Below are 27,705 nucleotides of genomic sequence, written 5' to 3'. Positions count from 1 at the left end.
AAAGCCCTTCGATAAAGTAGATGATAAATTGAGCTATTTCTGAGAGTCTTTTCTTCCCTAATATTTTATGGTAAAAGTTTTTGAAGAATCATATTTCAAGAATTTGTTTTCCCTTCTTCCATATTAGTGTCTTCAGATAATAAGAAGCATATACCTAATGAAGCTTCTGCTGGAAGTGAGAGAGACTCATCAGATATACCACAGAATTGGTCATTGCAAGATCATTATAGAATGTATTCACCCATAATATACCAAGCCCTCTGTGAGCATGTGCAGACTCAGATGTCACTGATGAATAATTTGGCTTCAAAGAACAACCCTAATGGAATTCCTACTGTACCTTGCCAGACCATGTCTGATTCTGGTTAGTATGAATGATATTTTAAAAAGCATGAATATAAACTCTAATTAAGTTACCTACTTATTGTAAAAGCAGTATGAGATGTGATAACTTTTTCTCCTCTTACCTTTTAGAATCTCAGGCAACTGTACATTCTAGTTATGGCGTATCTACCTCCACCCCAGTCCAGTTACTTCAGCATCCATCCTGCCCTCCAATGGTTCATTCTGTGGGTACAGTTTATACATTATACAAGTAATTATTTGCTTTGAGAAATCGTCACCTTAAGAGAAAAAATTGAGTTTACTGATTGATAATGCATTATTTTTTCAAATTATTTTTTACTAGAAAAGTTTTACCCATTCATTAAGGATGATGATAAGGCGGGGGCGGAGGAGGAAAGAGATTATCAGAAAAAAGAAATCACCCATACCTACTACTTAAGCACATTTGCTGTTAACATATTGATAGAGCGCTTGCCAATCATTTAATTCTCTGGTTTTGTTTTCTGGTTTTTATTTAAGTTTGCTTTCTTTTAAAAATATAGTCATAAGGGCACCGGGGTGGCTCAGTTGGTTAAGCACCTGCCTTCAGCTCAGGTTATGATCCCACGGTCCTGGGATCTTGCCCCATGTCGAGCTTCCTGCTCAGTAGGGAACCTGCTTCTCCCTCTCCCTCTGCAGCTCCCCCTGCTTGTGCGCTCTCTCTTTGTCAAATAAATAAAATCTTTAAATATATATATATAGTCATAATTAAATTATACAGTTTTATATGCTACCTTTTTTACTTAGCATTTTATTGTAAACATGTTTCTCAATTAACGTATACCTTTTGTAAATTTTTAATATGTTAATACTCTATTTACTGGATATACTATAGTCCACATAACTACTCCCCTATGATAGGACATTTAAGTAACAGTTTTTTACTACCATAACGTTTCTGTAAACATATTTGTGCAAAAGCTTTTTGTATGTTTGAGCTTATTTTCTTGCAATGCAATTTCTCAAAGTGGAAGTTTGTTTTAGTCCCAAGGTGGACTGATTTTTGATGCCTTTAAACCGTGTGTGATATTTGCAAACAGTTTATTTTAGTCATGGCTTTATAATGTTCCCATATTGCAGAGTGAACTAATTAATAAGCTTTAAAAAACTAGAATATTGCGCTCAAGGGAAATCCAGCTTACTCACTGGTAAGCTATAACTCCATCCCGCAAAAGTCATTTTCTAATATTTCTGGTTTGAGTTTATTATAGTTAATGCCTACAAGTCAATGCTCATATTTTTGAAGGCTTAACTTGTTTTTTTCTGTCTGTAGGAGGTTCAGACTGATGGTGACAACCAGTTTGCATCACAAAGTAAAACAGTTTCTGTGAACTGTGCTGATGTTCTACAGAATTCCTTCAGTACTGGTCTTGGCGTTCCATGTAGCCTGCCTAAAACGGACAAACCAACTGTTCCACCATTTCAGCAGCTGGGTCTTGTTAATGGAATTCTGCCACAGCAAGGAGTTCCTAAGGAACCAGACCTACTAAAGTGTATTCAAACATACGTGAATCTCTTGCATTCTCATCCGGACAGTCAGATTCGCCGAAGCCCCACTCTGTTGCCGCCAGCTTTCCTGTCCAGTAATGAAGACAAATGTGCCAAAGAACAAATTGGAGAAGTCACAAGTGAAGGAAAGGATTTAAACATACACATGCGAGATTCAAGAATAAAGGATGTGCAGAAGGCAAAAAATGTGAACCAGAGTGCCGAAAAAGCCAGAACTATAAAGTATTTGTTGGGAGAGCTCAAGGCCCTGCTAGCAGAGCAAGGTATATGAGCACTTTTAAAATAATTTTCTGTAGTGGGGTGTTAATGCTAAACAGAAGTGTCATATTATTTAGTCATCATTTATATTTAGAATAGTCGACATGGAGTTTGTGGTATTTTCCACAGAAATATGTCTTGAGCTAATAAGGAAGTGAGTTCTGCCTATTTTATTGTTACTTTTTAGGTTTTGATCTCTTGTTTCCTGTGGATTTGAAATGTACAAGAGAGTGTCAAACAGTCTTTTACTTGCAAGTGTGTATTCATTCTACTTGATTAAAAAAGACCTTGAAAAGATTCAACTGAAGAGAATTTATAGCCATAAACTTTTAGGGGTTACAAGAGCCCTAAAGATGATTAACTCCCTAGAATAGACTGGTAACTTTTCCTATTTTAAAAAGATGCAGAGATTTTCTTCCCATCATTTCTTTAATAACCAGCTGTTATAAGGTTTAACAAATCTGACTTTGAGAAGTAATCCAAACCTTTTAATGCCGTTTTCAGTTTACTTTTGGGTTTTTTTAATAAATTAAATCAAGAAAAATGTCTTAGGTGGAGTTATGAGATATTTGAGCCAAGTCATATTCATTTGTTTTCATTATGTGTATATGCTAAATAATAGCTTTCACTTGGAGTGAGTTACAGATTTGTCATCTTAGAAACCATAGAAACCACAGTAATTGATTATGGCAGCACTGACTGAATACCTAATATTTGCAGATTGACAAAAAGAGATTCCAAATCTTAAAATGTGTTATAAGAACATGGCACTATTAATCTGAAGGCTTAATATATTAAAATCTCCATGTTTTCAGACCTTCAATTTATTACTATTCTCTTAACCAAATACTTAGTCATAGTAAGAATAATAATAAGAGTAACAGTATTGTCATTTATTGAGTATTTACCATGTGCCTGGCACTGTGCTGAGTGTTTTATATGCATTATCTCATTTAATCCTCACAACAATCCCATGAAGTATTGGTATCTCTATTTAACTATCAAGAAATCTAGGCTTCAGGAGGTTAAGTAATTTGACTAAAGTTCCATTGCTAGAAAATGGTAGAGCCCAGGTCTCTGCCTCGAATGCTTATGAGCAAAACCACTCTACAAAGGATTGGTAGGGAACTTCTCAGTAGTTGGTCACAGATGTTTACTGTGTACATGTACTTTATTTACATCAGGGTGTTAAAATACCCATGGGATTGAGTAAAGTTTTGTAATTTAGAGTATACTTTCTACCTCTTTTGGGTATAAGAGAGTAAATATTATAATTATTAAATGTTTTCAGTCCACAGAAAATTTGAATGGAAATGAAGGGGCAATTATAAAAGGACAAAAGATCTAAAATCCACCTTCTCCCTGTGTCTGTTTGCCATCTCTCAAACCATCCACTTCCTGAAATTAATATAGCAAAAATGGTACTGCTTTTGATGTGGACACCAAATGAGGTGTGGCTGGTTTTAAATCTACTTTATAAAATTAAATAATAAAACCTTATCAGAGTAGATCCTCCCTCAATATTTTGCCAAACTGAATAACCTAAAGTGAATGATTTGCTTATGCCATGATCAAAGGTTGTGTTGTAAATGTTATTACTGTAATCAATTGTAGGAAACCCTTCAGCAATGATAGGAGTCCAATAGTCCTTTGGGATTGTGAGCTAGGAGACATGTCCGCTATCTTCCTACTGGACTCTTTATCTGAAAAAAATGACTAATAATCCTATGATAGAAGATTAATCTTTAGTTCACTGAATTTAATTTCTTTAGAATTCTTTTGAATAAGCAAATACAGGGAGCAGGAAAGAGGAAAAGAGGATTTATATACATCACAATTATAAGTAATCAAACTGTTTATAGCAAATATGTACATATCTGAAGAATTTTCTTTTTAGTAATACACATGAATAATCATCCAAAAATAATTTATGGTATTGTTATTACTTATTTCTTCTCTCTTTTATAGAGGATTCGGAAATTCAGAGGTTGATTACAGAATTGGAGGCGTGTATATCTCTACTTCCAGCAGTAAGTGGAAACACAAATATTCAAGTTGAAATAGCACTGGCCATGCAACCACTAAGAAGTGAAAATGCTCAGTTACGCAGGTACGAATCGTTCTTTGAATATTTTTGTCATATGCAAAGATGTCCTATGGCCAGAACAAAGGTGCCAAATGAGCTATCTAGGACTCTGTAAGAAAAATAGATTTACTGTTTATTGCGTTTCTACTTTTACTTCTCCATTTCTAAACATTGCCAGCGTTCTTACTTCTGCTTGCTAGGACATATTTTCTCCCACCTCCTTTGCCTCCACTGTCACTTGGTTGGTAGGGTATAGAGAGAAAAATGAAGTTCCTCAGGACATTTGTCAGACTAGTCTGGGCTGTGCTGCAGTAACAAACTCTAGAATCTCAGTGGCATAGCACGGCCAAAGTTTCTTTCTCCTTCATGCCAAGACCCTCTTTCATTCTATCACTCAGGGTTTAGGTTCCCTCCATCTTATGAGGCCACTGTCTCATAAGACATGTTTTTCAGGGAAAAGAGAACATGGACGGATCTGGCGCACCAACTCTACACACCCCAGCCCAGAAGTGACAGTCTTGCTTCTGCTTCTGTTTTGTAGGCTAAAATGAGGCATATGGCCCTGCCTAATGTAAAGATTTGGGACATAAAATTTTCCCATACTGCCCATACACTCTGGGAGGAAAGGAGAACCTGATAGGGGTGAACACCAGTAGCCCCATCATGCTCAGACATAGAAAAAACTCATTTAAATTCCTAGATATTTTTTCTTTTGGCTATTTTAACTTATGTAGGAAATCACGTATTATTAGCAATATCCTAACTTTGAATGTTTCCGTGATGGCCACCAAGGCCGCTACTGCAGGGTCTGTACTTTGCAGAGAATTAGAATACATTGTCGGTGCTTCTGCGGCCCTGTAGTGTGCGTGAGCCCTGAGCGGGGATTATGGTTGCGTGAGCTGTAGACGTTGTCGCAAACATTTTCAAGAAATTAGAAAGCAGTAAAATAGGATTCCTAGTTGGAGAGGAGCTCAGATTTATGGATCGGGAGACTGCAAAGGCATGACACCTAGTGAGATTTACTTGCTTAGGATTATTTCTCTGAAGGTCATTAGTCTCTAAGATACTATGATATAGGATGGGATTGCTGGGCTTAAATTCTAATAATACTGTCTTCAGTTCTGACCTATAATAGCATTAGTTTTTCAAAATAAAAAACATGTATAAATATATAATAGTAATGGTAATAGCTAATACTACTACTAACATTTATTGAATGTTTCTAATGTCCTATGCCTTTATATATGTCATCTCGTTAAATTCTCAGAATGGCTCCATGAGGTAGATATTATGTTATTCTCATTTACAGATGAGGAAACCAAGGCACAGAGAGGTTATGTAACTTGTCCAAAGTCACATATATAAAAAGATTCAAACTGGGTAGTTTGATTTTAGAGAACAAATTATCTTAATTTCTACATTCTGCATTGCTTCTGCTAGGAAATAGAATCTAACTTATTTTTACTTCAGGACTTCAGTATTTAAGTGTATTTTGTGGAATAGCAGACTGTATACTGTAAGCGATTTGAAAGAAGCGTTTTTTTAAAGGTATGACTGTCAACTAATTGGTGTCTTTAAATAAACATACCAGAACTTAGTCTCACAATATTATCTCTTTAAACATGTGCCCATGGGAAGTATCAGTGGTTCTTGTTTATTTCCCTTCTTTAGAACATTTTAGAATTGTTTTGGGAGCCACTTTATAAGCCACTCAGGAAAATGAGACTTACTTTATTGGTCCACTGCTTGTTTTTATTTTTTTAAAAAGGTATTAGTTTGATGTTTAGCCTTATTCTTCAGACTTGGCACCAGATCTTTCTGGCTCTGTGTCCTTAGAGGACAAAGGTTATATAGCATGCTATTCCCACTGTTTACTTGACCTTCTAAAAATGAAATATCCGAAAAACAAAGAATTTGTCTTTTTAGTAGAATGAGGTTTCCAGCAGAGGGGTAGGAATTTTTGTGCCTCTTTGGTAACTTAATTTAGAAAGAATCATCCATAATTTCCATTACAAATGTAAGTTGGAATACATAGGTTCATTCAATAGTGTTTTTCAGCGTGGTTTTTTTTTTTTTTTAAGATTTTATTTATTTTTTGACAGAGAGAGAGACAGAGAGAGAGGGAACACAAGCAGGGGCAGTGGGAGAGGTAGAAGCAGGCTTCCCGCCGAGCAGGGAGCTGATGCAGGGCTTGATTCCAGGACCCTGGGATCGTGACCTGAGCCGAAATGACTGAGCCACCCAGGTGCCCCTTTTTCAGCGTTTTCAATCAAAAAAATTTTTTTTCCTGTTTGGACATTCAGAAACTACGTGTTTCTATTTAGCCAGAAAAGTGATCTTTCAGGACTTTCTTGGAGTTTATTGCCATCTTGTGGCTTAAAAAAAATAGCCAGGTGCAATGTTTTTGTGGCATTTGGGCGTTTTTGGCATTTGGGGCTGCACAGGTTTTATTTGGGACTTCTGATAACATTCTTAACATTTAGCCTTCCTGGTCCCTACTCATGAAATGTCTCTAGTGCCCCATTCATTGTGACCACCAAAAGCCCCGGCACATTCCCAAATTTCCTGCATGAGCATTGAGAGGGGACTACTTCCAGTTAAGAACCATTGAGCTAGAGAGTTCCTTAATATGTACAGGGCAAGTTAGAATTCATGACCACTTCCCAACTATAGACTCAAATATGAGACCATTATGTCCTCACACAGAACAAAAAAATGAAAAAGGAATGAGAGGGAGGAGCCAGGGTGGCATTCAGTCTTTTGGCTTGATCATTTGACAGATGGTAACATAATTCTCCCAGATGGAAGCTACTAAAGGAAGGATATATTGTTTATTTGTTTATTGCATGTTATTTTTGAGATAGAAGATATAGGAGAGCCAGTGAGTTAAGATTTAGACCTGCCAAATTTGTCATTTAGACCATCTGGAGATATATATGGTGTAAGTGGAGCACAGAACAAGATCCAGGATAGAAATGCAGACTGGGGTGTTATTCACTGAACACATTTTTATTGAGCTATTACTATAGATTTGGCACTGTTGTAGGCACTGGAGACAATGGTGATTAAAAACAAGTGATTTGCCATCAGCGTGTACGTGGTAGATTCACCAGGAAGGTATAGAGTGTGAACCCAGCCAAGGGTGAAGTGCTGGGGAATAGCAGCTTTTTAAGGAAAGAACACGGGGGCAGGAAGCTGTGAGAGAAACCCAAGAAGGAGCACGTAGGGAAGTGGGAGGAAAACCAGGAGAGAGAGATGTCACAAAAGCCATGGGAAGAAAGAATATATAGGAGAGATCTTTGCATAGCATTCAGAATAAACAAACTGACAAAAGAGATAAAAGGGGGTCAAGAATAAACATCACCAGATGACTTGCTCAAAGAAAACCCAAGAAAACTTGAAAAAGTATTCCATAGTTCCAAGGAGATTAAAGATAATAGAATCCTTCTTAGAGGCAGGAAAAGAGAGAATGCTGTTTAAAGGAGAAAAGACAGCAAAGGAGAAGAAAAGTGAATTAGATGAGCTCAGGAAAGTAAAAGCAAAACATCTTACAAAAATGAAAACAAACATGAAGTCAGCTTTTTTATATTCCATTAGGATACTTACTATATTCCATTAGAACCTAAGCAATATGAATGCTGATTTTGTTGTTTGGGGGGTTTTGCTTTTTCCCCCCAAATCTTTCTGTTTCATTTGCTACTAAATTCATAGTTCAGTGTCTCCTACCAACTTTAGCTTATTCCTCTTCCCAAACCCTTTTTTAAAAAAAATTTATTTATTTTGTGATAAAATAAATATGACATAATATTTATCTTTTTAACCATTTTGTAAGTATACATTTGAGGGGCATTAGATACTTTTACAATGCTGTGTTCCCATAACCACTGTCTATTCCCCAAAACTTTTTCATCCCCAGCATAAACTCTGTACCCATTAAACAGTAATTCCCTCTCTTCCTTCCCCTTAGCTTCTGATAACGTCTGTCCTCTTTTCTGTCTATGTGAATTTGAGAAAGCTGAATTTTTGTCTCTTTTGTTTGTTGCTGTTATTTCCAGTGCTGAGAATTGTGCCTAACACTCACTCTGATAAATGTTTGTTAAATGACTGAAGGCATGGTGGATAAGGTGGAAGAAATAAAACAAAACAAAATAGAGAATAATTAAAAATTATTGTAAAGAAGATACATATGGAAGACAAACAAAGAATGCAGAATTTGGCATAATGACTGTTCCTGATAAAGAGAGCAGAACAAGTGGATTAAAGACAATGTTAAAAGATAACGTAAATAAAGGGAAATTTACTAAAAATCTGTGTCAACAGATCAGTAGGGCATTCAGGATCCCAGGAAAATTAAAATGATCCACACCAAGACATAAGCTAATAAAGTCACCACATCAAGCTAATAAAGTCAGCACATCTTAAGGACAAAATAAAATTAACTTTTCTAGACATTCAAAATAAAAGCAAATAATGTGTAAAGAGAAAAATATCAGGCTGACCTCAGCCTTTTCACAGGAATATTCATTACCCAAAGATCATAGAACATTATTTACAAAGATCTAAGGGAAAGAAAGTATGTCCCAAGAATCTCATATGTGGCCCAGCAATCCTTTTAGTGTAAAGGCATACTCTCAAGTGTGCAAGAACTTAGAAAATACAGCACCCTTGGATTCCTTTAAAAACAACAAAAAATAATTGTTGAATGGCAAATTCTAACTAACCAAGAGTTGAATTCAAATAAAGGGGTGGATTAGAGATAAACATCGAATCTATACAAAGAACTAAGACAACTGTGGAAATTAAGGTACAGAATAGAATTTGTTATCTTGACAATAAAAATTCCAAAACCAGTGTTTTTATATCCTATTTCCTTTATTTAAGGTTATTTAGGAATACTATTTTATGAAGTAGAGAAATATTTGCCTAAAGTTCATTAGTTCTGATTTCAGTTGTTACTTTTCCTTCAGATAAAATCATCTAATCCTAAATTCAATACATAATATTTTAAAATGGTATTTGTAATGTTATAAAAATAGTATTTATAAAAATTATAATATTATAAAATAGTATTTGTAATATTTGTAATAGTATTTGTAATATTATCTGTTTGGCTAATTTTTTCTCTCTGTATAGGCTTAAAAAATGTCTGAATGATATCCAGCAAGTAGTGATTATTATTTCTATTTAGTATTGTGCTAGAGGTTCTACCAGTGCAATAAAGCAAGGAAAGGGAATAAAAGCCTTTTAAAGTACAGGCTGTCTTACTCACAAATGACATGATAGTCTTTGTAGAAAATCCTACAGAATCTACAAAAAAGCAACTAGAATTAATAAATGAGCTTAGCAGGGTTGCAGGATATGAGATCAATTTACAAAAGGCAATTATATTTCTATACATTGGCAATGAACAATTTGAAGTGAAATTTAAAAACAATACTATTAATAGCATCAAAAAATATGATCAATTTAGGGATAAACTTGATTAAAAATGTGTAAGACCTATATACTGAAAACTATAAAACATTGCTGAGAGAAATTAAAGAAGACCTGTATAGGTGAGAGATAAACTGGATGCATAGATTATAAGACTTATTGTTGTTAAGATATTAGTTCTCCCCAAATTGATCTATAGATGCTGTGCAACTCTGGGGAAAACCCAGCATCTTTTTTTTAGAAAGATTATTCTAAAATTTGTATGGAAATTCAAAGAATCTAAAATAACCAAACCAAAACAACTTTGGGAAAGGAGAACAAAATTGGTACTATCCTATTTCAAGACATAAAGTTATAGTAATCAAGACAGTGTGGCATTGGTGTAAAGATAGACAGATATATAATTGAAACAGAATAGAGTCCAGAAATAAACTCACATATAAAGGTAACTGATTTTTTAGGGGCACCTGGGTGGCTCAATCGGTTAAGCATCTGCCTTCAGCTTGGGTCATAATCTCAGGGGTCCTGGGTCTGGCTCCCTGCTCAGCAGGGAGCCTGCTTCTCCCTCTCCCTTGCCCTCAAATAAAATCTTTAAAAAATAATAATAATAAATAAAGGTAACCCAGTTTTTGACTAAGATGCTAAGGAAATTCAATTGGGAAAGAATAGTCTTTTCAATAAGTAGTGCTGGAACAATTGGAGAGCCATATACAAAAAAAGGAAAAAAGAAAAAGGAAAGAAGGAAGGGAGGGAGAGAGGGACAGGACCACTTCAGCCTTTACCTCACACCATATATAAAAATTAACTTGAAATGAATCACAAATCTTAATATATAGGTTAAATAAGTTAATATATAACTTAAATATTTATTAAACTTAATAAGTTAAATAGAACTTATAGAAAACATAAGAAAAAAATCTTAGGGATCCTGGGTTGGGAAAGATTTCTTAAATATAACAAAAAATCTAAGTAGAAAAAATTTGTAAGTTGGACTTCATCAAAATTTAAAATTTGCTCCTCAAAAGACACTATTACTAAAAGAGGCAAACAACAGAGAAAATATTTGCAATAAATATATTTGATGGACTTGTACATATAGAATGTATAAGGAACTGTTACAACTCAAAAAACAGGCAAAATATTTTAATAGACAACACATCAAAGAAGATAGATGGCTATTAAGTAAGCATATGAAAATCTCATCATTGTTAATCATTAGGAAAACATAGACTAAAACCATGATGATATAACACTACATACCCACTAGAATGACTAAAATTCAAAAGACTATACCAGATGTTAGTGAGGATGTGGAGGAACTGGTACTTGCATAATTTACTGGTGGGAATATAAAATGGTACAACCGCTTTGGTAGTTTCTTAGAAATTAAACATAAACCATATGACCCAGTCATTTCACTCCTAGGTATGTACTCAGAGAAGTAAAAGCATATGACCACGCAAAAACTTACTTGTGAATGTTCATAGGAAACAGCCCCAATGTCTGTTAACAGGTGAATGGATAAACAAATGGTATATCCGTACAATGGAATACCGCTCAACAGTGGGAAGGAAGAACTATTGATGCGATGGATGGATGAATCTCAAAATCATTATGCTGAATGAAGGCAGGCAGGCTAAAGAATATATTGTATGATTCCATTTACAAGATAATTGTATATGTATAAATATATAGTATAAAATTCCAGAAAATGCAAACTAATCTATAAATCAGTGGTTGTCTGGGAAGGGGATGCTATGAAAATGGAGCATGTGGAAATTTGGAGACGTGATGAATGTCTTAATTGTGGTGATGGTTTCATCACATCATATATTAAAACTTACCAAATTATATACTTTGATTATATATATGTGCAGTTTATTATATATGTTTCATTTCAGTAGAGCCATATTTTTAAAAAGTGAGTAAACTGAAAAAAAATATTTGCCTAAATGTCATCAGTTCTTTTCCTTTGTTTAAATCAAGTACGTGAAAATATAATACATAATATTTGTTAAAACCGTGTGTAACTATCCATTTTTAAAAGATTATCTTTTGTTATTTTTTTATCATGTATCATTTTTAATAGGACAATCATGTTTTAAAAGCCTGGCCCTGAAAGCTGGGAATGAGAAGGAAGGAGAGTAGCTAATGGTGCAGTTGGGTTAGAGGGAATATTTTCCTAAATATGGGAGTGCTTTTAGTATGCTTCTTGGCTTATGCACATGAACATCTAAAGAAGGAGAAGCTGCAGGTGGAGAAGATAAAAGAGGTGGAATTGGAGCAGAGTCCTTTAGGGTAGAGGAGAAGCTGGGATCCAGGAAGCTGATGAGGCTCCCTTTCTCTAAGACTAGAAGAAAGAAGTGAGGATTAGTGTGTATATATATATATATATATATATATATATATGGATAAATTTGTACACCCTGGGGCAGAAGGGTAACAGTTTGTCCCCAAGCCATGTTATTTTTAGTGGAAATAGGAAAGTATCCTACTGAGAAGAGGGGAGGGTAGGAATGAGAGGCTTACAGTGAGGGATGAAAGTTTAGGCTGGCCATATAGGGGAAGAGAAGAGAAGAATCTGACTAGGGACATGCGTACAAGAAAATTGTCAAGCAAAGCTTCTGTCACACACTTGGTGTGTAAGGGGACCTCAGTTTTCCTAGAAAATACCAAAAGAAGCATTCTAGGCAGAGTTATAGATTACCAGTCTATGCTGCCTTTCCTAGATCTGCACTCTTTGTTATAAAGGGGAAACTTTTCAGAAAAGCAGAATTGTTTTGAAACAAACATGGGATTGTATTACACTGTTGTTCTTCTGTAGCTTGCTTTTTTTTCACTTCACAATGAGTCTTGAAGATATTTCCTTGTCAGTACATGTAGATGTCTCTTTTTTAAAAAGTACTTATGTATTTCTGGGCGCCTGGGTGGCTCAGTTGGTTAAGCGACTGCCTTCGGCTCAGGTCATGATCCTGGAGTCCCTGGATCGAGTCCCACATCGGGCTCCCTGCTCAGCAGGGAGTCTGCTTCTCCCTCTGACCCTCCTCCCTCTCATGCTCTCTGTCTCTCATTCTCTTTCTCGCAAATAAATAAAAATCTTAAAAAAAAAAAAAAATTAAAAAAATAAAATAAAATAAAAAGTACTTATGTATTTCTTATTATGGATATACCATAATTTATGTACCATTTTAAGTTGTTTCTAACTTCTTACTACTAAATATTGCTATTGTGAACATCTTTGAATATATCTAAAGGTTGTAGATGCTTTTGCACATGTACAACTATAGTTGACTCTTGAGCAATGCAGGAGTTAGGGGCCCTTACACCCTACGAAGTCAAAAATCTGTGTATAACTTTTGACCCCCCACAACTTAACTACTGATAACCTACTGTTGACTGGAATCCTTATCAATAACATTGAATGTTTTGATTAACATATATTTTGTAGGTTATATGTATTATGTACCGTATTCTTGCAATAAAGTAAGCTAGAGAAAAGACAACATTAAGAAAATCATAAGTAAGAGAAAAATACATTTATAGTATTGTACTATATTTATAAAATATCTCTGTATAAGTGGACCCTCACAGTTCAAACCCGTGTTGTTCGAGGCTCAATTATATTTCTGAGGCTAGATAACTTAGAATTATTTTGTCAGAGATAATGAACATTTTACATTTTGTTGGGTACTGTCAAATTGCCATTCAAATGGTTATATCAGTAGACTCCCACCAATTGAAATAATTCATTTGCCTCACCAAAAATTATTTCCTTTTATCTTTGTCAATCTTGTGGCCATAAAATATCTTCTGTTTTAACTTTGTATTTCTTCGTATCAGTAACGCTGAGCATTTTTTGTATGCTTATCGGCCATTTTTTTTTTTAAGATTTTATTTATTTGAGAGAGAGAGCGAGAGAGAGCAGTGAGCAGGGGGAGGGGCAGAGGGAGAGAGAGAAGTAGGCTCTCTACGGAGCGGGGAGGGGGGAGCCAGACATGGGGCTTGATCCCAGGACTCCGGGATCATGACCTAAGCCAAAGGCAGACGGTCAACTGACTGAGCCACCCAGGCGCCCCTAGGTCATTTCTATTTCTTATGTGAATTGCCCATTTTTTTGCCTTTCTTACTGATTTGCAGGAGCTCTTTAAGTATTATGATTTTTTTGTCTCATATATGTGGCATGTATTTGCTTCCAGACTGCTAATTCTAGAACAAGTTTTAAATTTTGATATCATTAAATCTTTCATTCTTTTCCTTGATGGTTGGTGGATTTTGAGTCTTGCTTAGGAATGCCTTCCCCACTTCAAGATTACATAGATTTCCACCTAAAACTTTTATGGTTGGTCTTGTTTGTCCATTTTATGTTTACCTCCTTAATCCATCTGGAATTAATACATGTAAATGATATGGGGTAAGGCACTATCATTTTAGATTCAGTAACAAAAATAAATAATACAGAATATTTTCAGGTAATTAATTCAGGAAAGATAATAGAGACAACTTTTTTTCAGCGTTAACTTCTTAGAAGTAAACATTTTTGTGGTTCCTTTTGTATGTTGCAGTTTGTGAAGTGGCCACAAATTGTGAAGTTCATTGTAGGGCAAAGTTGCTGCTCATTAGCATTCACTTTTTTAAAATAGGGCCATTAACTTTTCCATCTAATAAAGAAATTATTAGAAGCATAGGTTTGCATTTCCCATTTTTTCAATATGTGACAAACCAAGCAGATGCATGTCTGATAGCAGTCAGTCCCTGTAAGTATTCTAGTTCATAGTTATGACAGATCTTTTAAAAAAGTAGGTTGTTTGTACAGTAATAAAAATACAGAGAAGGAAGACAGAAGAAGAAAATAGCAAGAAGAGATAGGAAGTGAAAGAAATTGAAAAAAAAAAAGACAAGGAAATCATTGAGAGAACAAAAAAGGAAAGGGAAAATAAGAGAGGTCATCTTTTTTCTTGTGAAGGGAGAGTTTATGCTGTTCCAGGCAATCTTTTAAAAATTATCTCAGGCCCTATGAATAATAGCAGCAATGTGGCTTTGTTGTTTTATTTATTTGGTTTTTATCTTTTGTTTTGGGGATGAGATGGACTTCTGCAATCCTAGTTGGTACCATCTTTTATCTTGTCTTTTTCGTTTTTAATTTTTTAATCTTTTTCTTCATGATACATGTACTCTTTAATGCCCATCCCCCCTTTTCCCCATCCCCCTACTCACCTGAGCGAAATAGGTCAAATACCATATGATCTCATTCATATGTGGAATTTAAGAAACAAAACAGATGAGCAAAGGGAAAAAAGAAAGACAAGCCAAGAAAAAGACTATTAATTATAGAGAACAAACTGATGGTTACCAGAGAGAAGGTGTTGTTTTTTTTAATAGGCTGTTAGATGTACACTGTTAAATGAGTTTGGGATTCTTGGAATCATGTTTCTTTATTATTTCCTTTAGGCAACTGAGAATTTTGAACCGGCAACTTAGAGAACAAGAAAAATCTCAAAATGCATCTGGTGCTCTGGAATGCAACCTTGAATGTAGGTAAAAGAACTTTAAGAACTGATAGTAAATCCTTTGTTCTGGAAATACTGATAAAGAATTGAACTTTCTTAATTACTTTGTCTTAAGAAGACTTTTAATTTATATTGGAAAAAATAGGAATAATACTTCTTATTAAAAATTAAAGTAGCACAGAAACAAAAATAAAAGATCTGTGCTATTAGCAATGTCCACAATAGCCAAAATATGGAAAGAGCCCAGATGTCCATCGACTGATGAATGGATAAAGAAGATGTGAGATAGATAGATAGATAGATAGATAGATAGATAGATAGATAATGGAATATTACTCAGTCATCAAAAAGAATAAATCTTGCCATTTGCAATGACGTGGATGGACCTAGAGGGTATTGCGCTAAGTGAAATAAGTCAGAGAAAGACAAATACCATATGATTTCACTCATATGTGGAATTTAAGAAACAAAACAGATGAACATAGGGGAACGGAAGAAAAAATTAAGATAAAAATAGAGAGGGAGGGTGCCTGGGTAGCTCAGTTGGTTAAGTATCTGCCTTCGGCTCAGGTCATGATCCCAGGGTCCTGGGATCGAGTGCCCAATCAGGCTCCTTGCTCAGCAGGGAGCCTGCTTCTCCCTCTCCCTCTGCCTGCCGCTCCCCTTCTTGTGCTCTCTCTCTCTGTCAAATAAATAAAATCTTTAAAACAAAGCAAAAAAACAGAGAGGGAGGCAAAATAAGAGATTCTTAACTCTAGGAAACAAACTAAGGGTTGCTGGAGTGGAGGTTGGGGCGGGGATGGGGTAACTGGGTGATGGGCATTAAGGAGGGCACTTGATGTAATGAGCATGGGGTGTTATATGCAATGGAAGAATCACTAAATTCTACCCCTGAAACTAATACTACACTATATGTTAACTAAACTGAATTTAAATAAAAAACTAAAAAAAAAGATCTGTGCTATTATATCCCAACAATATACCCCTATTTTTTTTAAAAGGCTGTATTTCCTTTCACATGTCTACTGTTCGTATAGAATTGATCTGTTTCACATATACTGAGTTCCTACCATGTGCCCAGCACTAAAAGAACTATATGTGTTTTTTTTCAATGAGATTACACTGCATATGCTCTTCTGAAGCTTGCATTTATTCACTTAATATGTAGTAGACAATCTTTTTTTTCCTTTCTTTTTCAAGTTTTTATTTAAATTCTAGTTAATTAACATACAGTGTAATAGTAGTTTCAGGTATAGAATTTAGTGATTCATCAATTACATACCACACCCAGTGCTCATCACAAGTGTCCTCCTTTATTCTTATCACCCATTTAACCCATCCCCCTGTCCACCTCCCCTCCAGCAATGCTCAGTTTGTTCTCTATAGTTAAGAGTCTGTTTTATTTATTTATTTGTTTGTTTTAAAATTTTATTTATTTGAGAGAAAGAAAGTGAGTGAGAGAGAGCACAAGCCAGGGGGAGAGGCAGAGGGAGAAGCAAACTCCCTGCTGAGCAGGGAGCCCGATGTGGGGACCATGGACCCCAGGGACCATGACCTGAGCCAAAGGCTGACGCTTAACCAGCTGAGCCACCCAGGCGCCCCAAGAGTCTGTTTTATGGTTTGCCTCTCTTTTCCTCCCCATGTTCATCTGTTTTGTTTCTTAAATTCCACATATGGGTGAAATCATATAGTATTTGTCTTTCTCTGACTTATTTTGCTTTGCATAATACTCTCTTGCTCCATCCATGTTGTTGCAAATGGCAAGATTTCATTCTTTTTGATGTATATATATACATTGTATATATATATATATATATACACACCACATTTTCTTTATCCATTCATCAGTCGATGGACATTTGACTCTTTCCATAATTTGGCTATTGATAATGCTGCTATAAACATCGGGGTGCATGTATCCCTTCGAGTCTGTATTTTTGTATCCTTTGGGTAAATACCCAGTAGTGCAATTGCTGGGTCATAGGGTAGTTCTATTTTTAACTTTTTTTTTTTTTTTAGATTTTATTTATTTATTTGAAAGAGAGAGAGATAGCAAGAGCAGGAGCACAAGCAGGAGGAGTGGGAGAGGGAGAAGCAGGCTTCCTGCTGAGCGGGGAGCCTGATGTGGGGCTTGATCCCAGGACTCTGGGATCATGACCTGAACCGAAGGCGGACGCTTAATGACTGAGCCACCCAGGTGCCCCTATTTTTAACTTTTTGAGGAACCTCCATACTGTTCTCCAGAATGGCTGCACCAGTTTGCATTCCCACCAACAGTGTGAGAGGGTTCCCCCTTCTTCACATCCTCACTAGCACCTGTTGTTTCCTGTGTTGTTAATTTTAGCCATTCTGACTGGTATGAGGATATATCTTGTAGTTTTGATTTGGATTTCCCTGATGTTGACTGATGAGCATCTTTTCATGTGTTGTTAGCATCTGTATATCTTCATTGGAAAAATGTCTATTCATGTCTTCTCCCCATTTTTAAACTGGATTATTTATTTTTGGAGTGTTCAGTTTGGTAAGTTTTTTATGTATTTTGGATACTAACCCTTTATCAGATATGTCATTTGCAAATATCATCTCCCATTCTGAAGGTTGCCTTTTAGTTTTGTTGATTTCCTTTGCTGTGCAGAAGCTTTTTATCTTGATGAGGTCCCAATAGTTTATTTTGCTTTTGTTTCCCTTGCCTTAGAAGACCTATCCAGTAAAAAGTTGTTACAGCCAATGTCAAAGAGGTTGCTGCCTGTGTTCTCCTCTAGGATTTTGATGGTTTTCTGTCTCACATTTAGGTCTTTCATGCATTTTGAGCTTATTTTTGTGTATGGTGTAAGACGGCGGTCCAGTTTCATTCTTCTGCATGTGGCTGTCCAGTTTTCCCAACACGTTTGTTGAAGAGACTGTCTTTTCTCCATTGCATATTCTTTCTTGCTTTGTTGAAAACTAGTTGACCATATAGTTGTATGTTCATTTCTGCGTTCTGTTCTGTTCCATTGATCTATGTGTCTGTTTTTGTGCCAGTACCATACTGTCTTGATTACTACAACTTTGTAGTATAACTTGAAGTCTGGAATTGTGATGCTTCCAGTGTTGCTTTTCTTTTTCAAGATTGCTTTGGCTATTCAGGGTCTTTTGTGGTTCCATACAAAATTCGGGATTTTTTCAAGCTCTGAAAAATGCTGGTGGTATTTTGATAGGGATTGCATTAAATATGTAGATTGCTTTGGGAAGTATAGACATTTTTTTTTTTTGAAGATTTTATTTATTTATTTGAGAGACAGAGACAGAGACACAGAGAGCATGAGCAGGGTGAGGGGCAGAGGGAGAGGGAGAGAGATAAGCAGACTCCCCACAGAGTATGGAGCCTGACACGGGACTCGATCCCAGGACCCTGAGATCATGACCTGAGCCAAAGTCAGATGCTGAACCAACTGAGCCACCCAGGCACCCTGGAGTATAGACATTTTAACAATATTTCTTCTTCCAGGGGCGCCTGGGTGGCTCAGTTGGATAAGCGACTGCCTTTGGCTCAGGTCATGTTCCTGGAGTCCCAGGATCGAGCCCCACATCGGGCTCCCTGCTCAGCGGGGAGTCTGCTTCCCTCTCTACCCCTGCCCCCTCTCGTGCTCTCTCTCTCTCTCAAATAAATAAATAAATAAATAAATAAATAAATAAATAAATCTTTAAAAAATATATATATATATTTCTTTTTCCAGTCCATGAGCGTAGAATGTTTTTCTCTTTCTTTGTGTCATCTTGAATTTCTTTCATTAGTATTGTATAGTTTTCAGAATACAAATCTTTTACCTCTTTGGTTAGGTTTGTTCTTAGATATCTCATGGTTTTTGTTGCAATTGTAAATGGGATTGATTCCTTGATTTCTCTTTCTGCTGCTTCATTGTTGGTGTATAGAAATGGAACAGATTTCTGTATGTTGATTTTGTATCCTGTTACTTTACTGAATTTGTGTATCAGTTCTAGCAATTTTTTGGTGAAGTCTTGGGTTTTCTATATACAGTATCATGTCATCTGCAAACAGTGAGCTTGACTTTTTCCTTGCCGATTTGGATGAATTTTATTTCTTTGTGTTGTCTGATTCCTGAGGTTAGGACTGACAATGCAATGGTAAATAACAGTGGTGAGAGTAGACGTCCCTGCCTTGTTCCTGACCGTAGAGGAAAAGGTCTCAGTTTTTCCCTACTGAGGATTATATTAGCTGTGGGTTTTTCATATATGGCCTTTATTATATGGAGGTATGTTCCATCTAAACCTACTTTATTGAAGGTTTTTATCACGAAAGGATGTTTTAGTTTGTCAAATGCTTTTTCTGCATCTATTGACAGGATCATATGGTTCTTAGCCTTTCTTTTGTTAATGTGGTGTATCATGTTGATTTGATTTCTGAATATTGACCACCCTTGCAGCCCAGGAATAAATCCCACTTGATTGTGGTGAATAATTCTTTTAATGTACTGTTGGATACAATTTGCTAGTATTTTGTTGAGAATTTTTACATTCATGTTCATCAGGGATATTGACCTGAAGTTCTCTTTTTTAGTGGTTTTGGCATCAGAGTAATGCTGGCCCCATAGGATGAGTTTGGAAGTTTTCCTTCCATTTCTATTTTTTGGAATAGTTTAAGAAAAATAGGTATTAACTCTTCTTTAAATGTTTGGTAGAATTCCCCCGTGAAGCCATCTGGCTCTGGACTTTTGTTTGTTGGGAGATTTTTGATTACTGCTTCAGTTTCTTTGCTGGTTATTGGTCTGTTCAGGTTTTCTATTTCTTCCTGTTTCAATTTTGGTAGTTTATGTGTTTCTAGGAATTTACCCATTTCTTTCAGATTGTCTAATTTGTTGGCATATAATTTTTCATAAAATTCTCTTATAATTGTTTATATTTCTCTGGTGTTGGTTGTTATTTCTCCCCTTTTGTGATTTTATTTATTTTGGTCCCTTCTCTTTACTTTTTGATGAGTCTGGCTAGGGTTTTATCAATTTTATTAATTTTTTTCAAAGAACCAGCTCCTGATTCCCTCGATCTAGTCTACTGGTTTTTAGCTTCTCTATCATTTATTTTTACTCTACTCGTTATTATTTCCATTCTTCTGCTGGCTTTAGGCTTTGTTTGTTGTTCTTTTCCTAGCTCCTTTAGATGTAAGATTGAGTTGTTTGAGATTTTTCTTGCTTCTTGAGGAAGGCCTGTATTGCTATCTACTTCCTCTTAGGACTGCTTTTGCTGCATCCCTAAGGTTTTGGACCCTTGTGTTTTCATTTTCATTTGTTTCCATATATTTTTTTATTTCTTCTTTAATTTCCTAGTTGACCCATTCATTCTTTAGTAATAATGTTGTTTAACCTCCACGTGTTTGTGGTCTTTCCAAAATTTTTCTTGTGGTTGACTTTAAATTTCATAGCTGTTGTGGTCAGAAAATATGCATGGTATGATCTCAATCTTTTTCTACTTGTTGAGGCCTGATTTGTGACCTTGTATATGATCTATTCTGGAGAATGTCCCATGTGCACTTGAAAAGAATGTATTCTGTTGCTTTGGGATGAAATATTCTGAATATATCTGTTAAGTCCATCTGGTCCAGTGTATCATTGAAAGCTATTGTTTCCTTGTTGGTTTTCTGCTTAGATGATCTGTCCATTGCATTGATATAAGTAGGGTGTTAAAGTCCCCTACTATTACTGTATTATTATCAATGAGTTCCTTTATGTTTGTTATTAATTATTTTCTATGTTTGGATGCTCCCAAGTTGGGGCATAAATATTTACAATTGTTGTACCTTCTTGTTGGATAGTCGCCTTTATTATGATACAGTACCCTTCTTCATCTCTTGTTATAGTCTTTGGTTTAAAGTCTAGTTTGGGGGCACCTGGTGGCTCAGTTGGTTAAGCGTCTGACTTCAGCTCAGGGCACGATCTCAGGGTCCTGGGATTGAGCCCCACATGGGGCTCTGTGCTCAGCAGGGAGTCTGCTTCTCCCTCTGCCCCTCCCCCTACTCGTGCGTTTGCGCTCTCTCTCTCTCTCTCAAATAAAGAAGATCTTTTAAAAAAGTAAAACCAAAAAAAAAAAAGTCTAGTTTGTCCAGTATAAGTATTGCTACTCTGGCTTTCTTTTGACATCCATTTGCATGATGTTTTTCCATCCCCTCACTTTCTTTCTTTCTTTCTTTTTTTTTAAGATTTATTTATTTACTTAGAGAGCACATACAGGTCGGGGGAGGGGCAGAGGGAGAAAATCTTTAAGCAGACTCCCCGCTGAGTGCAGAGCTGGACACAGGGCCTGACCCCATGACCCATGAGATCATGACCTGAGTCGAAACCAAGAGTTGGACGCTCAACCATCTGAGCCACATAGGTGCCCCTCCATCCCCTCACTTTCGATCTGCAGGTGTCTTTAGGTCTAAAATGAGTCTCTTATTTTTTTTATCCATTCTGATGCCCTATGTCTTTTGATTAGAGCATTTAGTCCATTTACATTCAGAGTAGTTTTTGATAGATATGTGCTTAGTGCCATTTTATTACTTGTTTTGTCATTGTTTCAAGAGATTTTCTCTGTTCCTTGCTAGTCTTTGTCACTTTTGGTCTTTCCTTCCCACTCAAAGAGTCCCCATTAATATTTCTTGCAGGGCTGGTTTAGCGTTCATGAACTCCTTTAGTTTTTGTTTGTTTGGGAAACTCTTTATCTCTCCTTCTATTCTGAATGATAGCCTTGCTGGATAGAGTATTGTTGGCTGCAGACTTTTCCCATTCAGCACATTAAATATATCATGCCACTCCCTTTTGGCCTGCTAAGTTTCTGTGGAGAGATCTGTAGCTAGCCTTATGGGTCTGCCCTTGTAAGTTAGGGACTTGTTTTGTCTTGCTGCTTTTAGAATTTTTTTCATCACTATATTTTGCAGATTTAACTATAATATGTCTTGGTGTTGGCCTGCTTTTGTTGATTTTGATGGGAGTTCCCTCTGCCTCCTGGATGTCTGTTTCCTTCCCCAGATTAGGGAAGTTTTCAGCTTTTATTTCCTCAAATAAACCATCTGCCCCCTTTTCTCTCTCTTCTGGGACTGCTATGATACAGATGTTATTACATTTAATGGAGTCACTGAGTTCCCTAAGTCTACTCTTGTGATCCATCATTCTTCTTTCTCTGTTTTGTTCAGCTTCGTTATTTTCCATAACTCTATCTTCTGTATCACTTATTTGTTCCTCTGCTTCTTCCATCCTTGTGGTCATTACATCCAGATGGTTTCAAATCTCAGATATTACATTTTTCATTTCTGCCTGATTGTTTTTTCGCTCTTTTATCTCTGTGGTAAGGGCCTCTCTGAAGTCTTACATGCTTTTCTCAAGTCCAGCAAGTATCCTTATGATTGTTGTTTTAAATTTTCATTCAGGCATATTACTTATATGTGTTCCTTTTTTTCCTTTTATTTGTTTTGATTAGATCTCTGGCCATGACCTTTTCTTGCTCTTTTGGGATGAATTCCTCCGTCTTGGCATTTTGTCTAGGTCTCTGTCTTCTACTGTGTGTTAGGAAAGCCTGTGATGTTTCCTGCTCCTGAGAATAATGACTTCATGAAGAAGAGGTCATACAGTGTCCAGTCCAGGGCCTGGTGCTTCAGGGAGCATCTCTGATGTGTGCTGCGTGCACTCAGCTGCTGTGTTTGGCTGCTCTGTCCCTCAGGTCAGTCGTCTGCAGAGGTTCTTCTTACCTGCCGTGGGCAGTGTTTGAACCTTGGCCAGAGTGTGGCGAGTTTTAATTAGGTATCTCTGGCCTGCTTGTTAAATGAGACTTGATGCTATTTCCACTAGAACTGAAGCCTTGCAGAACTCTATGGTCGGTAGACGTGGTGCGTGCAGGGGTTTGTGCTGGTCTTCTGGGAAGGGGCCTGCTGCGCTGGTCCTTAAACAGACTTGTCCAAGAAAAGCAGTACCAGTAGATCGCAGGGCGGGACTTGGTGTGAGCAGGTAGGCAGCCAGTGTTGGTGCTGTGCTGCTTACCAAATTGGTTTATGGTGAGGGTGGGGGAGGGAAATGGTGCCAGCCAGCCCCTTTGTTCCCAGAGAGGGGAGTCAATGCTTGCTGCTCTCAGGGAGGCCCTCTCAGAAGAGTGAATAATTTCCGCTTGCGTGTCCTGTGCATTTTTCAGATTGCTGTTTTTACACTGTCCGTCTCTGGGTTGCTTGACTGCCTGGAGCAGCACAGTGCACTTTGGGCTCCATCCCAGCCAAGCCTGCTGACTTTTAAAACTCCAGACTCTGTGGACCTGGTGTGGTAGAGACTTGCGCTGGTCTTCCAGGGGAGGGTCTTGCTGCACTGGGACAGAAGGGCAGTTATGCCAGAGGACGGGGGCGTGGGATTTGGAGCAAGCTGGTTAAACAGCCAGTGTCCTGGTTAGCTGCCCTCAGCAGGTGTCACTGCACCTTTGGTGAGGGCTGGGAGAGGGAAATGGCACCTGCTAGCTCTTTTGTCTGTGGAGAGGCAATACCACCTCTCACAGATGTGCTCCTGGAAGTCGGAACAGTCTTTCCCTGGGCCCCTTAAGTGATCCTCACATCGTGCTGTCTGCCCTGGGGTTGCTTGCCTGCCTTCTCTCCAGGAGCAGGGCAGTGCCCTCAGAGCTCTATCCCAGCCAAGCCCAGGGACCTTTAAAACTCCAGTCTTTGAGCCCTGCTGGTTGCAAACACTCAGGAAAATCAGCCCCTCTCATTTTCCCAGCCAATGGCTTTGGGGAAGTGTTCTCCTTTTAGGTATCCCTGTGTGCCCCAGTCTCCCTTCGCTTTCTCTGTGACCAGGGCTCCCTCCCCTCTGCAGTACCTGCAACCCTCTTCTCCCCCAAACCACAGCCCTGCACTTCCTCTCTTCCTCCATGTGGCCTCTTCTCTCCCTCTAGGTGTGCAGTTTGTTCTATCAGTCCTCAGATCAATTTCTTGGCTGTTCAGAATGATTTGATAGTTATCTAACTGTGTTCAAGGGACGAGGCAAGCCTAGGGTCCTCCTACTACGCCACCCTCTTAGCTCCCCCCCCAATAAAATCTAGGGGGTATTTTTCTTTCTGTTTAAGAACTGTACAGATATTCTGCTTATGTGGTTCCATCATAATGTATTTGAAGTTCTCTGATGATCGTTATCTAGGTATCTTCCCAGTGCAAACAGTGCTGCAGTAAAAGTCTTATACGTATGTCTTTGTGCACATGTGTGAGCATTTTGTAGATTATAGCTATAGAATTATTGAGTTAAAGGAGATATACAGTTGTAATTTTGACAGATATTGCCAAATTGTGCTTATGGATCGTGGCATTTAAAATAATAGAAAAAAGGAAAAAAACCTATACCAGAGGAAAAGATGAGAACTGTTTGTTTCTTTGTTTGTTTTTGTATTCTTGGGATCTTTTCCTAAGCCTGACAAAACTCCGATGCCACAAAGGAAAAGATGATAAAATTTGTCCTCAGAATTTTTTTTCACTTTCTGCGCAGCAAAATTATAAACACATTTAAAACACATCAACAAAATGGGGAAAATGTTTTCATAATACATGATATGACAAAGGCTTAATTTTTTTAATATATAAGTAGCTCTTACAAAGCAATAAGAAAAATATGACCACCCAACAGAACACACACTTCATAAAAATGCTCATCTTCACCAGAGTACTTCTGGAAAAAGTCACTCTGATTCCCCTATGAATAAACAGTGGGGGTGGGGATGGGTGGGAAAGGAGGCCAAGATGGGAAATGGGGAGATTGGTGGTTGCCATTCTAAATAGCTAATCTCTTTTTAGTCTCTGCTCATTTACCTTAATGTTCCCTTGAGAGCATTTATCACTATCTGTAATTACTTGTTTGTTATCAGCTCTTTGAGAGCAGGGACCATGTCTGCTAATCATCACTGTACGTCCAGATTCTAACACCATGCCTCACACATAGTAAGTCTTCACTCAAGGCTGCATTTGTTAAGTGGATGGTGCCGTAGACTTTTATAGCCATTAAAGAGAATGATAGATCTCTGTGCCGATACATACCGATCTTATGGGGGGCAAAAAGGCATGGTTAGAAACTATGCGTACAGTATGAGTCATCTCTTTTTAAATACATATGTTATATGCACAGGTATTTTTCCAGAAAGATACCAAAGTTAATAGTGATTGCCTTTAGGAGGAGAGCAGAGGTAGGGTGGGGAGGAAGATTCTTCATTGAGAATCATTTGGTATCATTGGTATTTCATCGTGTTTGAATTTTTTTTACTTTGTGCATGTATTATTATTTCATTAATGAAGGTAAAAAAATTTTTTTTAATGCCCCAGATATCAATTGGAGAAGAAAGGTATGACTTATGCATCAAATTTTAAAAATATATTTAGTATTTATATAGAACTACTAAGCATATAATTGTTGAGGAAAATCAATAAATTCCAGATCTTTTCTTTTTTAAAAACAGGTCTTTTCCAGGTTTGTGCTTTTTAAATTCGGGCAACAATTATTTGATCTGTTTTGTCTTGCAGTGTTTTCCCTTCAGTCATTGAACAAGTCCCTGCAAAACCAATTACAAGAGTCACTGAAGAGCCAGGAATTACTGCAGAGTAAAAATGAAGAACTTTTAAAAGTGATTGAAAATCAGAAAGATGAAAACAAAAAATTTGCTGGTATATTTAAAGAGAAAGATCAAACTTTACTTGAAAATAAACAACAATTTGACATTGAGACAACAAGAATAAAAATTGGTATGTATTTGAATTGATTTATGGTTACATTTTTTCAAAGATTGAGGTAACTGAAACTTTTTTGTGGTTTCAGAATTGGAGGAAGCCTTGGTCAATGTGAAAAGCTCCCAGTTTAAGTTAGAAGCTGCTGAAAAGGAAAATCAGATATTGGGAATAACATTACGTCAGCGTGACGCTGAGGTGACTCGACTGAGAGAATTAACCAGGTAATGTTGACTAACTTGCCTCTTGTCAGATTATTTATAGACTTCAAAAATCATTGTAGGCCTGCTCTCTTTCCCCCTTTTCTCTTATTTTGTCAATAATTTCTAATGATGTTTTCTTCTGCTCCAGCTGGGTTTAGGAATGCCAAACCTGGCTCAGTGCTTTTTTAAACCATGTGATTCCAGGAAAAGGGCTCTTGTAAGGAGCTTCAGCTTTTTATAAGTAAGCTGAAGAGTAACTTAGCAAATGGTGGAGAGCCCTCTGGCTCTGAAGCCAGAGAGACCTGAGTGGAATCCCAGCTCTACCATTGTACTAGCTGTGTGACTTTAAGCAAGTTATTTACCCTGTCTAAACCTCAGCTGTAAAGTGGGGCATGATTAGGGTTGATGGGAACACTAAGAAATCATTCACATGAAGCACTGAGCACAGAAGCCCTCATGCCAGATGATCTCAGGAATGTCATTTAGCCTCTTTGAGCCTCAATCATTTCATCACAAAAGTGAAGGAATTGGCAGCAACCCCTAAAAGCCCTTGCTTCCCTAACATGTCTTTTCTCAAATAAATACAATCACCCCACTCAATTTTTATATGATACGTACTTTTGAAGTTCAGTTTTCTCTTTTTTTTTTTTTTAAAGATTTTATTTATTTGACAGAGAGAGAGAGAGCACAAGTAGGCAGAGTGGCAGGCAGATGGAGAGGGAGAAAGAGGCTCTCCGCTGAGCAGGGAGCCGGATGTGGGGCTCGATCCCAAGACCCCAGGATCATGACCCAAGCCGAAGGCAGCCGCTTAACGGACTGCGCCACAATTTTTTCTTGAGACATTTGTTAAGAATTGGATTTCCAACTACTTATTTAAATCCTAGAGAAGTCAGTGATTTTGATGAATATCAGCAGATCTGACCATGCATTTGAATGATCCTGGAAGTTCACAGTTCCAAATATAAAACAATTTTTAATATAAAATAATCTCCTTTATATTTCAAATGAGAAGATCTGTTTTGAATTATGAACTTCTAGGGAAATAGATGAAATAGTGATATATATATATGTATATACAGGATAATTTATTTAGTTTTGTAAACATATTTGAAATGATTATAGCTATGTTAATATAGAAATACTGCTTTTTTCACATTCACATTTCTTTTTTTTTTTTTTTTTTTTTCACATTCACTTTTTTTTCAGACTTTTTTTAAACAGTGGGGACAAGCAAAAGACACTTGTATATCTATGTAGTGTTATAATTATTTTTTTTTTTTTTTAATTTTTTTTATTGTTATGTTAATCCCCATACATTACATCATTAGTTTTAGATATAGTGTTCCATGATTCATTGTTTGTGCATAACACCCAGTGCTCCATGCAGAACATGCCCTCCTCAATACCCATCACCAGGCTAACCCATCCTCCCAACCCCCTCCCCTCTAGAACCCTCAGTTTGTTTTTCAGAGTCCATCGTCTCTCATGGTTCTTCTCCCCCTCCGATTTCCCCCCCTTCATTCTTCCCCTCCTGCTACATTCTTCTTCTTCTTTTTTTCTTTCTTAACATATATTGCATTATTTGTTTCAGAGGTACAGATCCGAGATTCAACAGTC

General features: G+C 37.0%; 1 protein-coding gene across 1 annotated transcript in view; it reads left to right on the top strand.

The window, feature by feature from the left end:
* CCDC14 (coiled-coil domain containing 14) overlaps positions 1-27,705 on the top strand; it is a 48,560-nt gene that overhangs the window by 8,728 nt on the left and 12,127 nt on the right. The window contains exons 6-12 of the mRNA XM_032406151.1: positions 128-364; positions 475-569; positions 1,658-2,156; positions 4,120-4,261; positions 15,119-15,201; positions 25,685-25,903; positions 25,977-26,109. Of these exons, the coding sequence (XP_032262042.1) occupies positions 128-364; positions 475-569; positions 1,658-2,156; positions 4,120-4,261; positions 15,119-15,201; positions 25,685-25,903; positions 25,977-26,109 (1,408 nt within the window). The remainder of the gene's footprint in view (positions 1-127; positions 365-474; positions 570-1,657; positions 2,157-4,119; positions 4,262-15,118; positions 15,202-25,684; positions 25,904-25,976; positions 26,110-27,705) is intronic.

The sequence above is a fragment of the Phoca vitulina genome, unplaced genomic scaffold, assembly GCF_004348235.1.
Source record: "Phoca vitulina isolate PV1807 unplaced genomic scaffold, GSC_HSeal_1.0 scaffold8, whole genome shotgun sequence".
In the NCBI taxonomy this organism is placed as follows: domain Eukaryota; kingdom Metazoa; phylum Chordata; class Mammalia; order Carnivora; family Phocidae; genus Phoca; species Phoca vitulina.
Note: the sequence above shows the minus strand (reverse complement) of the source record. Positions and strands in the feature narration are given on the sequence as shown.